An 18,698-nucleotide genomic window follows, 5' to 3' on the forward strand; every position below is an offset into this window, starting at 1 on the left:
GCAAAAATCAATAGGATCAGGCACTCAGGTCAAGTCTGGAAGAATATTCCCATTCATAACATAAACAGAAGCACAAAACACTGGACATTCTGCATGACTCACATGTAACTATTCCCAAGCTATTGTGCCTACTCCACTTGTATTGCTTTCCCCCACCCAGCCAGTGTGAGAACTGCTGTCGTGGTTCATCTCAAATGCATTTCTTGACCTCTTTGAACTGTTAGACTCTCTGAGCACCTGCCCACCGTGTGAATGAAGTTCCTCACGTGTGATCAACACCTATGACTATGGAGAGTCCCCAGACTTATCTTATGTTGCCCCTTCTTGTTAGTCTTCATGCTTATCTTTTGCATTTGCCTACTGCTGCTCTTTTTCCATGTTTTATTTTGGGAGTGAGCTGGGAGAAAGAATACTTACAGTGCAATTGCAGTGATTAGCTCCAAAGACTCGCGAATAATGTAATGTGGGTAAGTAGGCTTTTCTTTATCCTTTACAGTTCCATCATTATAAAGAAATTCATAGACAAGTGAAAAAGAGCAGGCCATGAACACTCCATCCTAAAACTGCAGCCTTTCGTTTCCTAAACCTTTCTCAGAATTCAGAAGGTTTTCAAATTGAGAGATTTCTTCCAGAAGTTCAATGTGGAATACTGACACCCGTGTCCTGTGAATGCATAGTGTTGGCTATACATTAAGCCTGGTATGGAATACTGACACCCCGTGTCCTTGAATGCATAGTGTTGGCTATACATTAAGCCTGGACATACACAGGGTCTTCTTCTGAGGAATGTAGGAGACCATCTCACTGATGCCTGCAGCAAATCTCAAGGCAGTTTATAATTGTGTTTCATGGAAAAGTGACCAGAAGATGGAATATTTGTCCCATCCTGCGTCACATACAAAGAAAGGAAAGACTGAACCACGCTCTCCCACTCCAGACCTCTGTCTGCCATGCAAGCATTATCCCCCAGGGGAACAGATTTATAATCCTCAGGCTGCCATCTCCCTGGATTTGCATCAGCGTCAGGTTCGTGGTCTGTCTCTGACCACTCCCAGACGACTCCCCTGAGCACCATCCTAAACCAATCTCCACACAAAGGCTTCTGCCTCCTTCTCTACTGAGAAAACTCCTAGCAATGACTTCCTTCAGTGCCCTCAGAAAATGACATATAGGTATTCATCTCGTCACCACTGTCAACTCCTCCTTTCTTGCCTCCACATGGGAGGTATCGCTTTCTCTTAGTGCGAGTCAGTAAAGATGTAAAGAACAGGGCTTTAGAATCATGTAGCATGGGTCCAAATCCCAGTTCCCACTACTTTTTGGCTGTACAACACGAGCATTTCATAGCGTTCTGTGCCTCGTGTTCCTCACTGGTAAAACTAACCTGGCTTGCTAGTCCCTGAATGCACTAACTAGCGTACCATGAGCAAGCCGAAAGTACACACTGGGCCCACAGTGCTTACTAAGTGCTGGCACACAAGAAAGCACCTTTCAGTTCCAGCACTGCACCTCAGGTCCACTGCCTCCTCTCTTCACTGACTCTCTGCCCATCAGCTCCTCCCCTGAGCCCTGCCACTGATAGTATGTTATGCAAAATACTTGGCCATCCATCTTCCTCTGACCCTACAGTCCTGCCTATAGTGGTCAAGCTCCCGACAAGCAGGAAGGAACTATTACGCAGGACTAGCAGGGCACTTTGCCACTTGCACCTTCCTCATTCTGAGGAGGGCAACATTCTCCTCTAGCGGCAAGGAATGAGGTCGATGACAGAAGACCCTTGACTCCTAGCTTGTCAGAATCTTTGCAAGTAGCTGTCCAACACTTCCAGTCCTGGCCAAGCCCCCAGAGCACAGCAGCCCCTATGCTTCTCTGGACTGCGACCTTTCTACTCAACCCTTCCACTTTCCAATCCTCTCTCTACAGTATAAACAGTGACGCTCCACACTGCCAAAATGTCAAGCCTCCAGCAGCCCGTTTTACTGCCAATCCTTCATAGTTCCATTGTTCTTCAATGCTAGTTACATACAGAGCAGAGTAGTGGGCACTGCAACTGCCCAGAGAACATATGGGCTTTCCTGTTCTCAGGACACTAGTTAACCCGTAAGCAAAGGACAGTGGTCTAATTCACTACAGTTATATCCAGAGCTAGAAGATGGGAAACACCTCTATTAACCACAACTGCAACTGCAATTAAAGTCATGGTCTTAATCTCTGATCTCTATTGGCTAGAGTCATATATCTACATGCTAAAGAAATCACAACAGCAGGGTATGCAAAGGCAAACTTCCTCTTTATGTAATCCCAAAATAATGTACACAGAATAAAATTAAATAGATGTTCCAGATGGAAAGACAACTCACCCTCATGAGCCCAGATGTGCCGCTGAAGGTCTGAGCCATTCTTCATGAAATAGAAATCACAATATGGACACTTCATGGCTCGCTTTCCAATTAGCCCTTTGAGCTGGACTCTTCTCCCAAGAACCTCAGAAATGGTATTCATGGAGACCTCTGTCAGAAAAGCAGGGTGGTAATCAGAGGGGATGCGGCACTTTGCTCTTCAGGTGTGAGGTAAATAAACTTCAGTGGAGCACCTGCATACCTAAGAAATGTCCATCAAGTGCCTCCTTGGTGTCATGAGACAGTGTTTTTACTGAAAAAGCTAAACTTGGATCTGATCAAGCCGTGATCTAAGACTCTGTTAACCTTTAGTATGAAGAACAGAGAAAACACTGCAAGGCAATGACCAGACAAATCAACACAGGCTTTTCATAGGAAAAGTAACTCAGTTTCTCCCAGAAGTCACTAGTGTGGAAAACAGACTGCAGACTGGGGACTCTACAGACTACAAGGAACATAAATAATATAAAGTACTAAATACTAAAATACTGCAGCTTGATTCAAACAAACTATACAAAAAAAAAATCTCATATCAACCCAGGATACTTTAAATGACCATACATAATAAATATCTTAGGATGCAGTAAGAATCATGGTTAGCGCTGCTTTTTATAGGTCACACAGAGGTCATGCTAAGCAAAACCATTATTTATTGAGATAACCTGTATAGTCTTTCATAGAAAACTTAAGTGAGCTAAACTTTAAAATACTCTAGAAGAAAAAGTCCCTGGGTGGATACATACAAAGGGCTTGGAAATGTATTAGAAGCACGTGGAAGCTGAGATTGGACACGCGGGGTTCCTTGTGTAATTCTGTATTCATGATCAAAGGTCAGTGCTCTTAAAGGATATAGTCAGCTCACACTAGAGTGACATAGAACAAACAACCTAAGCCATGAGCTCCCATACTGACAAAGGTTCAAGGCTCACCTTGTCCCCAGCTAAAACTGTGAGAGCCCTTTGCTCTTCACAGACTAGGCCATTCTCCTCTATCAAGGGCACACACTAATTTGTCAATAAGAAGAGACAGGGATTGAGAAGGAGGTATATTTTGCTTGCTAATTATTTAAGTAACACAGAGAACCCAGGTCCGCTCTGCCTGCTCTACTTAATATGACAATGGAGTCTGACACTAAGATCTACCTCAAAGATCACATGATAGTAAAACTGACATTTCCTGGCGGGTTTGTGGCCAGCATACCTACCATAGTACTGGGTGGAGCAAGGCCAACAAAGGGCTTCTGAAGGCAAGAACATTTCAAATAATGAATTAATTCAAGCCTCCCTCTTCATTCTAAGCTGGTACTGCTTACTACAGTATTATGTTTTAAAATAGACATAACTATTTAAAAATTAATCTTCCGTTTAAATTCATAACCTTACCTGGATGATTAGTCTTGATATGTGACTTTATCAATCGGTCTTCTGAAAATGATTTTTCACATACAGGACAAGAATAACTCCTTTTGTCCTTAAGAGAAAAAAAAAAGAAAAAGAAAGGACAATTAACAATCTTAAGTCTAGGTTCTATAGAAAAATAACTTTTATCATCACTGTCGTCATTGCCAAACACAATCATCATCCCCACCACTACCAACACACACCATTACCACTATCATCAAACCCCACCACCACCACTACCACCATCATCACCGTTATCAAATACCATCACCAAAACCACCACCATCATCACAAGCACCACCACCATGACCATCATCAACACAGTTTCCTCCACTATTAACACTGTCGATACAACCAGCATCATGGACATTATCGCAATCATCATCAATCCTATTGCCCCTCAACAACCAGAAGCAAAAGCTTCATCAAAACCCAACATCCCCCACATCCTTCCCAGCACACGATAGACAGCCACCTAGCCCTACACAGCCTGTGGGAGATTTTGATGAGAGAACTCTAAGAAGATAGACAGGACAGCCAAGAAGCTCTACCACACATTCCAGGGCTGCTCGATGACCCAGCAGGATATGATTTCCTCACCAATCAAAACACAACTGGCCCTGAGCTTAGATTCACTCACGTACCCATTTAAAAAAAAAAAATGTAGTTCACATTTAATTATAGATTCAGAGAAAGAGGCCTAGAGAAATGAACACAAGACCAAGCCAGTCAACATTCTAAGAGGCGGGGGGGGGGGGGGGGGGGAATGAATGCAGGAGGCCCTGACCCTAATTGATGGGCTATTTAAAGTTGATGGCTTCATTAGGAGGCGGTGAGGAAATATGGGAGGGGTTAGGGAGACAAGAATCTGAGGTGAGTAAGATCAAAATATATAATAAAAGATAAAGTTTTCTACTATGAAACACACACACGTAAGATATTGCTATGAGCTGTATGTATGGCCAGCCAGTGTCACTGACTTCTCATGACAACATGGCCTTGGGGTTTCTCAATGTGCTCCTGTTACCCCTCCACTGTCCTTGACACTGGGTTCACATTGCCATATTACAGAAATTCATGAGATCACTCTGGTACTCTGGCTGCGCCCTCCCACCTCTGTCCTAGCCGCCCTTGTCATCAGAGCTGATGGAAGCATTCAGAAGGGCTTTGAAGGAGTTTACACTGATCTCCCCTGAGTCCTTGCTGTTTGATTTTTCTTCTTTTAATCCCTGATAGTCTGAAAGCAATTTATCTTAGAGCTTATCAGGGGCCCCATTTCTTGATGTCTTTGAAGATTGTCAGGAAACAGAGAGTGGAGGAGGAGGGTGGGAGAAGGGTAGACTCTTAGGATTCATTTACTTCTTTTTCAAAACCTCAATGTCTTGCTGCAGATGAAACCCAAACACCAATAACACACTCAGCAAACTTAAAAAGGACTATAGCTAAAAGAGCCCCTGGCAAAGGCAGGGAACACAAGAAAGCTAGCCACAGGGAGGCTAAGAGCCCAGCCTTTGGAGTCTGTTTGCTCCAACAGAGATGCCTTCAAAGCCATTTGTGTCCTAGAAAGTACTGGGTGTCAGCATGAGACTGCAGCCATGGCAAGAGATGCAGGAGAGGCCCTTGGCTGAGGCTAGGAGCCTAGCTTATCAGGAAGGTGACCTCATCTGACCTGTGTATCACTGGGAGATAATACTGGCCTCCAAAGAAGGGGAAAGTTCTGAGGCCCACACAGGCTAGAAAAGATCAAAATGAATTTTCCTACTATGTGAGAGACATATTCTTGTATCCCACTATAAAACAGACATCAACTCCTAAAAGTTGGCACTCACTCTGACCAATTTTTCAGGAATGGGTCACAACCACAGTCCTGGTTATATGCCAGAACCTGTGCTGGAAACAAAGGAAGCTGATCTGTGACCTGTAAGTTATCTGAAGATAACACAGAGAGCCCACTCATCCATGCAGGGATGCAAAAACAGCAGCAAGAAGTAGGAAGGGGACACTTGCGTTACATCAGTTGGAAGACAATACCAGAATGTGCTGGACTTAGGGTTGCAGAGAAAAAGCTTGCCATCTGCCAAAGACATTTCTGTTTTTCCAGAGCCCAAGAAAGATGCCCTCCACACAGGAACCTCGGAGCAATGCAATGCTCTCACTGCTAGTATCCTCACTAAAGGGACTAGGAGGATGGGTTAGTGGTAAAGATAGCAGTTACCAGGGCATCCCTGGTAATGTGTGAGACCATGATGAGTCCTCACCAACATTACCATGCTCTGTTCCCAGGGCAATCTTGGATGCCCCATTCCATGACATGGACTTTGAGAGGTTGAAGGTCAAGGGTATGTCCCTTCAAAACATTAAAACCAACACTCAGGCTTGGGGTACAACTTCCCAATAGGCCCCTCTGAGGCCTCTGGAGAAGAATACAAAGGCGAATCAGGGGGCCTTCTTTGAGTGACAGATTCCCAAAGCCCACAGCGGGAGGCCAGGAGTCTTACTCCTAACGAAGGCAACAGTGGCACTAAGGTTCAGGGAGGTCTCCAGTGAAATCACTTAGGTCAAGAGCTTACACACTTATTTAATAGGGACCCAGAAACCCAGCCGCTTAACAGCTTCTGCTCCCTCAACTCTCCACTGCACCCAACAACACTAATACTCACTGACATTCAAACACTTAACACCAAAACAAACAAAAAAAACCTCTGGAAGTGACCCTTGCCCTGTGTGGGAGTGAACTCTACCTTAGTCTACTGGATCCCCCTTTTGTGATCCAGGCATGACTGAGTCAAATGTTTGTACTACCCTCTAATGAATCATGATCTGGGGATCTTGTCCTTCACTAACCTAATTAAATCCCCTTAGCCTTAAGAGATGAGGGAAGTATTCTGTCTCCAATTTACAAGGGAGAGAACTGAGGCTCAAAGAGCCTATGTGATTTGCACAGAAATCATCAAGACCAGCGTGGAAGTGGAATGAGCACCAGAACCCAGAGCTCCCTTGCGGTCGACTAAAATCGTGTTTCCCCAAGTCGCCTTTTCACAAAGTTTTAATAATTTTACAGTTGTTTTTGTTAGTGTTTTATCACAGTAACAAGAAGGGCCCCGAGATGTATACCATTTTATATGAGGATACCAAGCATCCTCAAAATGTCCTATGACCTGGGCCAGTTCCCATGGAGGGATGACTGCACTCCCTCACTACAACCTGGCGCCATGTCCTTAGGAACGAGAAGGAAGTGGCAGTGAGAGGAAGGTACATCCTTCCCACTCTTCTTGATTGCTAGATGTGTTCTTAGCTGTGAAATACTATGAAGGTCACAGAAACTAGCAATTTGCTAGATTATCTCTGCATGCTAATACAACCAGAGTATGTCAGTATATGTAGGCTCATCTGGAGGTAGAGGACGGTATTTTAATTTCTGTTCTTCATAGGAATCTGTGTTCAAAGCAGAATACTAAAACAAAAGTGAGACCTTGGCCAACATTTTAACACATCTGATGTTCTCTTCAAGAGTACATATAAGAAAATCAAGCCCCAGGAGAAAGTTTCCATGGTTTCCTAGTAAGAGCAATATCATTCCCTGTCCCGGTAGATGCCGATGGGACTCAAGTCCAGTTGGACCACAGTAATGTAAGATGTTTCTACATCACCAGCAAGTTCACCCAGTCTCCCTGGAACTCTCTGAGTGATTTACAGTCAGCAGGAGGTCTCAGTGCTGGGACTCTGTCCTAGCTCCAAATCCCCAGTGTTATCTCTTCCTTGGCAGTGATGATGTGAATGTGTCAGCAATGGTAAAGGCAGGGATGGAAGGCTTGGCAGTGGAGAATATGAGCAGCTTCTCCTTAGATGCTTCGAAATCTTGAAAATCTTTTAAAGGGATGATTAACACTTAATTTCCGAAAGTTAAGATGCCTGTACAGATTTCACCAAGAGTTAGCTCAAGTGCTATGAATGCAACCAGCAGCACTGAAGGCTCGATCCTGCTGTGCTCACCACTAAAACTGCACTTCAAATGCTCAGCAACTCAGAGAGTGAGGGAAACTCCACACAAGGGAGCACTGCCCAACCATAAAACGGAGCAGAACATGAAGCCTGCTATCACATAAATAAAGAAGGACACTAGTCGCACACAGTTTGTGACCCTTTTATGTAAAATGTTCGTGGACATAGGAAGTGTCTAGGGACAGAGAAGGGAGTGGTGACAGCAGACAAGAAAGCCTTCCTATGGGACAACAGATGCTTTTTCTAAAGTTGCTGATGGCTACATAATCGTGTGTAGACTAAATTCTACTAAACTTCACGTTGTAAAAGAATAAATTATACCTTATGCACATCACAAATCAATAGAACAGCTTAAAAACAACCTTCCCTGCAGATGTGAAGTATTTTAGAGCTAACACCTTCATTATCAGGTCAACAGTGTCTACATGAACAGAAGATTTGTCCCTGTGTGGTATCCTCAGCCACAGGACAGAAATAAATTACATCAGGCTCAAAAGACAAATATCACACAATCTCAAAAGCTGGAGGTTTTCAAAGAAGTCCTCTTCACTGCAGAGGCAATACAGTCGCCCACTTCAGGAACAAGTGCTCAGGCATGAAATCAAAGTATTCGCAGTTTGAATGGTCATTTCCCCCTCCCCCTTTCTTGTCCCGAACATCCTCAACCTCACAGTCACACTCCACAGCGGCTCACGCTGGCTGGGGAGGGCAGGGTGTTGACCCGCTAGCCTTCTCCTCCTACTGGTGATCTGTTCATCCACAGAAAGCAGAGTGCTCCTTGCAGCAAGGGACAGTCTTCCTTGTATCTGAAGTCCCCTTGCTAGCATGCACAGGCCAAAGCCTCCCACTTCAGAAGCAGCAACAAGTTACGTACCTTTAAGAGTACCTCGGTTATTAGTCCCCAGACTTACTGTATCTTGTTAGGCCACATGGGCGGTTATCCCTGGGAGGCCCAATATTTTTAAGGGAAACAAAAGAGCAGTTGATCTATAGAGAGGGTAGGCTGGGCGGGGGTGGGGATAGTGGGGAGGAAGGGTGGAGGCAGGGAAAATTGATATCTGGATGTAATGTATGAGAGAAGAAGAAAAGTTAAAAACCAACCAAACAAACAAACAAACAAACAAAGAGAGTTCTTCAATTGAACTGGGCAAGGTGGCTTCAACCTACAGTCCCAGATTTTAGGATGCCGAGGCCAGAGGAGTACTATGAATTTAGGCCAACCTGGGCTACAGAGTGAGGACCTGTTTTCAAAAACAACTTATCTCAATGGAAAGAATTACAAATACCAACAAGGGCAAAAGTAGAAATGAGACCCTAAGATCTTCTAAGAAAATGTGAGAACTAATGAGAAGCAAGACAGTATATCTCTTGTGACGTTTACTAAGCCACACTCCTTGCATCAGGATGTTATACTTCTCTAGGAGCAATGTGCAGATATTATTAACTCATGCAGCTTTCAGAATGGCTGCCACAGTAATACAGAAGTACTGTCTCCTGTCCCTACCTGGGCCATAGTCCACCTCTGCCACACTCCTTCAGAAGATGTACAAGTGTCCAAGAGCTTCATCACTAACACTGCTGACCCGCCAGCAGCCAGTGAAGAGCAATGGGCTGTGATAAGGCCATGGGATGCAATCTGCCAACCCTCACTCATGCCATAGCCACAGACAAAGTATTGCACAACAGAGACTTAGACACGAGACTCTACACAGTAGAGGAAGTGATTCCTAACAACTAGAGGGGACTTGGGAATTAAGTAAAAACACAAGGAAGTGACTACAAGATCAAGCCAGCAGCTTTCTGCCCCAAGGTTGGTCTCCCCAGAGCTTCTTCCACATTGCTAGAAGTGAGATCAGTGCTCGGAAAGAAGGTGCAATCACATTCCTCACCATGAAAGTAGAAAAGTGCTGTGTGACATTCCCTGGGGAGACGCAGACAAATGCTTACCCATTCCTTACAGGGGTCCAATGACAGAGCAAAGTGCATGTCAGTCAGAGACTAACCTGGAGAACCAATGAGTCTATTGGACTTCTTTATCTAACACAGGTGAGAGAGGGGTTACCCCAAAGGAGAAAAGTCTCACCTCAGAACCAATGACAACTAGCTAAACAGATGGAGTTCCAAGCATTTTGGTCAACACCCCGTACACACATACACACACACAATCTACACACTCTAGCATCCCCAAAGATCTCAAAGATATGTGTAGTTAGGGCTGAGTTATACACAGCTAGCTGCAGAGTACAGGAGACAGTAACTGTGACCAGGTGAGGGTCCAACGACCCTCTCTGTGCCCGTTTCTGTAAGAGAACATCAACATTCAATGTCACTGATCTCCAAGGGCCACTGCACTTAGCACAGCTGTTCAATGTCACTGATCTCCAAGGGCCACTGCACTTAGCACAGCTGTTCAATGTCACTGATCTCCAAGGGCCACTGCACTTAGCACAGCTGTTCAATGTCACTGATCTCCAAGGGCCACTGCACTTAGCACAGCTGTTCTGATGAATGTGTTGCTACCCTCAGAGGATAGCGTCTACAACAGCTGTTTATAAGTAAGAAGCAAAGCACACAAAGGCAAGACGAAAGACATCAGCTGCATACTCCTGATGCTCCCTCATGACCCTAGCGCTGTGGGATGTACACAAGAGACTGAGCATCAGCATCTAAGGAAGAAAACAACCAGGCTAGACGAGCAACTCCAGGCCATTCACAACTAACAGGCAAATTCTGCATGTGGAACAAGAGGCAGCCTAGGCTGCACAGTCAGATTTTCAGTGAACAATGGCTTAGCTCCTGTCGCCCATTTTACCTGAGTTCAGAAGCTCTAAGTCCAGAGCAGTGAGCTGCAAAACAATAGTCTATACCAAGCACTTAATGTCCTCCTTCACCTCACCCTCACCGCTCAGGTACACTGTGGCACAGATTATTTGCATTACTCATACCAAACACCAGGTAAGCAGTGGAGGAGTGAGGATTCAATCCATCCTTCTACCTTCCTAGCTTCCAACACCTCACTCGAAGGCTTCTCCTAACAAGAACATATTCTACCACTGGACTCACTCCTCCTCAGGCTCAGGGCCAACCTAACAGCAATGACAGAAAAGTTAATAAACCACATGCCCTACCGGAGAAGGAGGACAGCAATTATATCTCAACACTGCAATAACAAAATAGGAATACACAAATATACATAGATGTGTACATATATGCAGGCATGTCTATGTATATATGTGTGCATACATGAGTGTGCATGAATGGGTACTGACATAATGGACTTTGTGATGGTTTGAATGAGAATGGCCTCCCATAGGCTCACAGATTTGAATGCTTGGTCCCCAGAACTATTTGAAAGGATTAGGGGATGTGACCCACAAAAAGACTGGAGGAGGTATATCACTGGGAGTGGGCTGTGTGATTTTAAAGCCCAGAGTCTCTCTCTCTCTCTGCCTATAGATCAGACTGTAGTTCTCAACTTCTGTTCCAGGGTCTACCTGTATGCCCCCATGCTTCCTGCCATGATAATAATGGACTAAACCTGTAAAGTGTAAAGAGCACCCCAACTAAATGTTTTGCCTTTTAAGTGATGCCTTGATTGGGGTGTGTCGTCACAGCAACAGAACAAGACAGACTTTTAAGTGTATATTTTATATAAAAGGTGGCAGCTGTCAGACATGACAAGTGAACTGTCTGAGGCCATAGAGCCTGTGGCGATGTGGCAGATGGTATTGGAGTCTATCCCAACATGCTTTGATCTCCTCATACCTCCAAACACCCCAAATGCACCTTGATGACAAACCTCCTGGCTGTTAGTGATTCTTATACCAGAAAGTCAAAGCAACTCTTCTGATTTCTGAAGCTTCCTTTTGTGCTGGCTACATAAAACAGAGCCACATGGGCCCCAGGTGTGGTGTCTATTACAGTAAGAAGTCTTAAATCAGTCTCAGGACTGTCAGCCTCTTCTCATCAGACTAGACCTTGCAAAGAAAAAAAAGCCATTCACTCATTGCATCATTATGAGATCAACCACTACTGAACCAGACATGACCATTGTGCCGTTAACAGCACCTTGGATAAACATGTCACTTCTTAAATCAAAGCTTTCTAGATTCTGTTGATGTTTATAATGAATGCCACACTAATATGACAACAGTGTTCCTGGTATAATCACCTAATCCTATCGAATCATCCAGTTTAATCCCCCAAAAACACTCACAGGCAGCTATTATTATTCCTGTTGTTAATAAGACTTAAAAATGCCATTTATGAAGCCTTTGCTTCATTTCCACTCTGGGCTTCGCTCTTCTGTAGACTCAGATGCTAAAAGTATGCACAGAGAATGAAATTCAGTCTAGTCAGAGGCTCACTAGGAAAGGAGCTGGGGTAGAGAGAAGCTCTGTGAGGCATCAAGAGGCCGGAGCAGGGCCCTCTGTGTCTGGAGGGGCAGGGTGTGCACACCCCTGCAGCAGAGATAGGTCCATATGCAGAAATGTGAGAGAGTAATGGGCACCCAGGGGGAGGCGGGTGGGGGCTGCTGTTCGGGCTTGCTACTTACCAGCTCTGTGTGAACTTTAAGATGGGCCTGCAGCTTATATTTATCTGGAGTCGAGTAGTCACAGCCGTCAGTGGGGCACTTCAGCAAGATGTTACTGTGTTTCTGAATTACATGGCGTTTAAGGCAGTTTTTGGTGATGGAAGAATAGTGACACTGGGAGCAATAATACAGATGTTCCCGGGTGTGGGTGCGGACATGCATGTCAAAATGCACCTGGTACCAAAAAAGTTTGCCTAAAAAAATATTTGCACATGAGAACAAGGAAGTTTCTTTTCTACTAAATTTGATTTTTTTTTAAAATTATCATCCTTAAACTACCATATTTATCTCCTTTATCTTGTATGCCCTTCACACTCTCCACCACATTTCTGTCAGGAAATTACTTTTCAGAACTGGCAGTATTCAAGTATTAAGGTATCACCAGCTTCCACATGGTGTTAGGGCCAGGAAAAGAGAAAGGAGAGCCAATTCTGTCAAGCACTACCCTGCAAATGTACAAAGCCAAGAGCCTCCTAGTCCTCTTGACACCCTAGGCTATGGGCTACACTCTAGGCTGCCCACATCCTATACTCCTACTGTCTGGGAGCTCGCATAGTGAGCTTCCACTCCCAGTTAGAAGCGAGCTTCTTGGGCCTCCCTATGCAGAGCTGCAGACAGTCTCCTACCCTCTCTACCCAGGTGATGGAGCCACAACTGAAGGCCAGAAGAATGATTCTTCTTGGTCAGAAGGTGGGAGGAGTTGTGGGCAGCCCCCAACATGGCCCCCAACACAGTCAGCGGTGCATCATCCCAGCCGACTCCTGGAAGGCTCCGACTGTGACTTCTGACACGGGCTCATTTCTCCTATCTATCACAGAGGAGGGCGCCTCAGGGAGGAGGTGTTCTCTGCAAAGCAACATGAGCTCAAATGGAATCCCGGCGAGGATAGCAAGAAAGGAATGGCCAGGGCTGCTGGGAAGGAGAGCTGCGCTCAAAGGCACACCTGACCAGCACCGCCTTTCCTTACCGCAGTATTCACACTCCAGGTCTCCGTAAACCTTCCGGATCCGCTCACAAAGACTGGTGTTCATCTGCTTCTTCTGGAGACTGTCCAGGACCTTCATGAATGCTGTGCTGCCAGGGTGGTGCTCAGAGGATGGTGTGCAGGAGTCAGGCTGGCACACACCAAGGTCCCCTCCATCAGTCACTGTAGGAAGGAGGTCTGAGGCTTCTGTTGGGTTTGCCCTGAGACATGTGCTAGAGTCAGATTCACTGGCTGGCAGAGCACCCACCTTCTGCCTTCCACCCGGAGAGCTCTCTGGGTCTGGTCCAGCACTTTTGGCCTTGGCCAGCAGCAGTGTGACTTCTTCACCCTGAGTCTGGGCTGAGTCTCGATGCTGTGTATCCGAGGTTGCCTCGGCAGCAGCGGGAGGCTCAGCAGAGGAGGTATCGCTTTTCAGTAAAAAATCATCTGAAACCACTCCAAGAGAGTTGAGGTCGGAGGAGACCACAGTGGTTTCTAGTTTGCAGGGGGACAGGGAACTACTTTCACTCTGGGGGGTGGCCAAGGGCCCAGGTGGAGGGGCATGTGCATCTCCAGGGACCACCAACTCCCTCAACCCCACCTCAGGCTGAGCTTCCCCAGGACAAGCCTCCTCCTTGCGTACATCAATTTCTGGACACACAAATTCCTCAGCTGCCAGCTGTAGCTGGTCCCCCAAGGCTTCCTGCTGGATGTCCCCGCCCGGCTCCAGGAGGCAGAAACTCTGGTTGATGGAGCTGGTAAACACCAAGGTCTCCTGGGCCGCCCCATGCACCTCTCGGATATGGGAGCGCAGCCTGATGGAGCTGACGAACTTCTTGAGACATAGAGCACAGACATACACAAAGGGGTGCTTTCGGACATGCAGTTCCAGGGCCTGGTACTTAGTGGCCCCATGGCCACAGAGCTCGCAGGCAAAGGGCCACTTGTCACCATGAACCAGCATGTGGCGGTCTCGGTCTAGCTCATTCTTGAACTTGCGCTCGCAGATGTGGCAGTCGTAGAGCAGCTGCCGCTTGCCCTCCCTTGTCATGAGGCGGAGCTCGTCTAAGGCCTCCTTGACCTTCTTGTCCTGCGGGTCATGCATGTCCCGGATGTGCTTGATGAGGTTCTTGACATCTGAGTATTTCTTCTTGCAGAAGCGGCAATGCTGTTTGATCTTCTTGTGTACCCGCTCGATGTGCACCTTGAGGTGGCCCTTGCTGAGGCAGGTGAAGGAGCAGTAGTCGCAGGCGAATTTCTCTCCGGTGTGCTTGCGCAGGTGAACGTTGAGGTTGGCCTTGATGGCGCTGGCATAGCTGCACTGGGAGCACTTGTATGGCTTCTCGTTCGTGTGGATCCTCAGGTGGGCCTGCAGAGAGTGCTTGAACTTGAACACCTTGTTGCAGTACTCACAAGTGAAGATCTTCAGCTGGGTGGGACCTAACCTAGGGATGGAAGATGGCACCATTAACTTCTGGAGACCACGAAGCTTTCCAGTGAACCAACTACCAAGCCTGTGTAGTCAGCTACAGGTGCAGGGCAAAGGTGCGACACTTACTCATTCAGCAACTAAGACTTGTGGGTCGGAACAGGATAGGCACAGACAATGAGGACAGAGGGTGCTGGTCCTTAGGGAGCACAAACTAGAGTGGGAGAGAAGGGAGTCCAGCAGTGTCCCACAACAGCACGGTAGTCACTGAAAGGAGTCTGACACCTAGAAGGGAACAAAGGCCACTGGGAACGCCTGCTAAGGTAACATCCAAACAGCAAAGGCGGTGGCAAGAGAAGGCAACAGAAATGGGGTGTGACTCAGACAAGCTTGGACACTGGGTATGCTTCAAAGCTGAGTTCCTTCTGGGAAACATGAACAGGAGCAAATTCAGTCCCCATGAAACTAGACACGATGACTTATTCGGCAAATTTGATAACCCATACCTGCCTATTCATTCCATTAACTGTCTGGGTGGATCTCGTTCTCGTCGAAAGCTTGCACAGGGGAAGACACTGTTGAGAGAAAGATCCTTGGCCTTTCTCCTTGCCCTCCCTTCTACCCAGAAAGGGGGAAAACAGATGGATGGTAATGCATTTGGCAGAAGATCTATGGTTTGGTAAGACGGCAGGGATGTACCTGCCTGTGGTGAGCAAGAGTTGTCGAGAGAGGCACCTGTGCTCAGCCAGTGGGAGTCCAGGTCATAGGTAGGAGAGCCAGGTTGCTGGGCAAGCTCACCACTGATAGGAGCCACACTCCTCTCTCTTGAAGCTCTCATACACAGCTGACGGACTCACTCCCAACTGTCCTCTTCCACCACTGCTGGGTTAGAGCTCAGATGGGGGAAAACAGCACTGCCTTTATCAACTTCACATGCCATTAAATAAACAGTTTCTACTGATTACACAAGACAGCATGCTGTGGACATGTGTTAGATTTCACATATATGGTGGTGAATAAAAGCATGACCTGCCTCAGGGAGCCTATCTCTTTCAACATGGAAAGGAATGTACTGGATGAAATACAGAGGTTCTACTAATAATCAGTGAGTGCTTACAACCAGCCCCGTGCTGACTATTTAATCCCCACTTTCATCAGACCCATTTTACACAGAAGGAAACTAAGCATCTGTCTAACACCAAACAATGCTTCGTGCCTTGACCCTAAGCATCCCATGGCCTCTAGAGCATGCTCACCCTTCCTTATCACACTTATGGCATGAAATCTCTGCACAGCGACCCCTTTACAGTGTGACTGTACACATGGAACAGGCTCTTTCAGAGGGGCTACGCCTGCCACCAAAACTGCGAGCACTGAAGTATGTGACCACGCCCCAGAAACAAGAACACTGAGGGAGATCAAGGAAGCAAAAGAGAATGCACCTCTGGCAACTGCTGCTTCCTCTGGAAGGTCTATCTAGGCTAGCCAGGAAAAATTTATGACACACTAATAACCATGCAGTGCTATTAATTAGCCCCATTAAACTATGTCTACCACAGATATAAGGTCTGTATTGATGAGGGGATTCAGACAACTGTCTCTTTACAGTTAAAGCACTTGAGTGGACTGCAGTCCATAAATACTAAAGAGTACAATTCACATGATGAAATTACAATATTCAAATCTGGAAGTTACTAGTTCGCCTGTATGCTATGCCTAAAGCTTCTTTGAGGAAAGTAATTTGGATGTTTCCCAAATGATAAAGACATCTAGAAGGTGAGACATTTTGTAAAGAACACTGGAGAAAAAGCCCTAGACTCATCATATTAATTAGATAAGCAAACCTCAGCATCTCTTCCTCTGTTGAGAGACTTAAATGGCCTTATGAGACTCTTTTGCTCTTTGTTTTTAATATTATTAGACAAAAAACAGAGCCCTGAGAGGCCTACTTTGATGGAAGGTGCTACAGCTCGTGACGATGCTAGGCTGGCTCCATTCAGTTTTATGCTGGAGCCCTAAGTAATGACTGAGTATCAGTTGACATTGCTGTGACAGGGACAGAATGTTTTCTGAGTTTCCTTACTGCAAGTGTTTCCTATTTGGTGAGAGAGGTACCACTGAAGACTATCAAAAGGTCACACACGCTACCACAGTGACTCTACCTCTAGGAATCTGAGGAACAATTGGAGAATCAGTTGAAGATAGGAACACCTTCACACCCATTTCACAGTAGTTAAGGACAGAAATAGCCTTGAAGGCTCTCACATAGACACATACTTTGTGTTCAGAGCCTGCTTATCTATTTGTCCACTGTCTTCAATGGGGCCATATCCAGGGAAGACTTATCTAGAAAGCAATAAGCACAAGTCCCAGGTTGAGGGGCAGTTTTCGGTCCATTTAACTTTTAAGTATACATTCCTGGATGTAACGGTTTCACTTGAAGCAATGCATACTTAAGGAAATCTTGAAGAAGCTTGGAAAGGTGTCTATCACAGCAAAGCATGACTGACTGACCTGGGCATTGTGGCACATGGCTATAACACTGTGACACTTGTCTCTATATACATAGGAAGCTGAGGCATGGAAACGATGAGTTTAAGAACAGCCTAGGCTACATAACTTTTTTTAAATTTTTAAGCCATTTAAATTCTAATAGACACACATAAGAAGAAGACAATTTGGGAGTGGGGATGTCAAAATTCCTGGCTATCTTAAAACTTGCTTTGTAAACCAGGCTGGCGTTGATCCACCTGCCTCTGCTCCCAAGTGCTAGAATTAAAAGGCAGGCAACACCACTGCCCAGCTATAAATATTTTTAATATGTACTAAAATGAAAGTTTTTTTCAAGGTTCAGTAAATTTTTTAAAGGAAAAAACTAGCATATTTAGTATTTTATATTGAAAAAATAAAATATGTTTATACTAGTATATCATGGTATATCATGAAAAAAACCACCAAATATATGAAGGTAGATACTCTCAGTATGTGCAAACAAGGCCATTTGTACCTTTTCCTAGTTGGAGGATACATCTGACTGGGTAACATGTGAAGACATTGTGTGCTCAGTTCTTAGGGTGGACTGTTCTGCTTTGATCTCTGAAGAAGAGCTCTAAGAGGGCATGATGGGCAGGGTTAGAATCTTCAGCTAAGCTAATGGGTCAAGACTGTATAGATAAGGTCATGAATAGAACCCAGGCCAGCAGATGTCCAGATCTCCCCTGCTCTGTGTGCATGGTATTTGCAGCCCACCTTTAACTAGAGCCCATGGGACAACTCACCTGCTTGACTTCATGGGCTGCTCATATGGGGTCTGCTGGATGGCGTATTCTTGGTACCCTCTCCGCGGCACCAGGTCTGCTGCAGTGGTCTCTGGAGGGGGTGCTCCTGTTTCGGGAGGCCCAGCCTCCACTGGGATAATCTTGGTAGCACCTGAGATTGATACACAGTGCATTCCTTACTGAGAGGTGCTAGCTGTAGCCCTGAACCTGTCCAGCAGAGTCAGCAGGTCCTGTGGGGCATTTTACTGTAGGACTTCCATGCAACACATTTGTTTTCTTATTCATATAACCAGATTTAAGAATGTGTGTGTGTGTGTGTATGTGTGTGTATTTATATGAAAATACAGTTTTTCTGTGTGTGTGTGTGTATTTATATGAAAATACACTAGTAATATGCCCAAATGTCTTCTTGAAGTACATTTTCACTCGATCTGATTATGAAACAGTCAAATATACATATGTCTCTTGCAAGACTTTCTACACAGCCAAAGCTGTTAAACTTGAAGCAACCATAAAGCCGCATTAAGGCAGCATGTGGTGGCAGAGCAGTCAACAAATTAGGAATGTGAGCACTGTAATGTTACTGATTCTCTTCCCATGAACAGAAATGGGAGGTGCAAAGAGAAAACTCC

General features: G+C 45.6%; 1 protein-coding gene across 12 annotated transcripts in view; it reads right to left on the reverse strand.

Moving 5' to 3' along the window:
- The window catches only part of Zfat (zinc finger and AT hook domain containing), a 175,209-nt gene that overhangs the window by 82,641 nt on the left and 73,870 nt on the right, over nucleotides 1-18,698 (reverse strand). For 10 of the 12 annotated variants that reach the window (XR_003951402.1, XR_001781547.2, XR_384022.4 and 7 more), the window contains exons 5-9: nucleotides 18,067-18,217; nucleotides 13,363-14,804; nucleotides 12,357-12,589; nucleotides 3,782-3,869; nucleotides 2,361-2,510 (exon numbers count right to left, since the gene is read on the reverse strand). Coding sequence is in view for 6 of the 12 variants with exons in the window: in XM_006521124.4 (XP_006521187.2) it covers nucleotides 2,361-2,510; nucleotides 3,782-3,869; nucleotides 12,357-12,589; nucleotides 13,363-14,804; nucleotides 18,067-18,217 (2,064 nt within the window). In the remaining 6 variants the exon portion in view is untranslated. The remainder of the gene's footprint in view (nucleotides 1-2,360; nucleotides 2,511-3,781; nucleotides 3,870-12,356; nucleotides 12,590-13,362; nucleotides 14,805-18,066; nucleotides 18,218-18,698) is intronic. The other 2 variants (NR_152182.1, XR_001781548.2) reach the window with 1 other exon arrangement.

The sequence above is a fragment of the Mus musculus genome, chromosome 15, assembly GCF_000001635.26.
Source record: "Mus musculus strain C57BL/6J chromosome 15, GRCm38.p6 C57BL/6J".
Classification (NCBI taxonomy): Eukaryota; Metazoa; Chordata; class Mammalia; order Rodentia; family Muridae; genus Mus; species Mus musculus.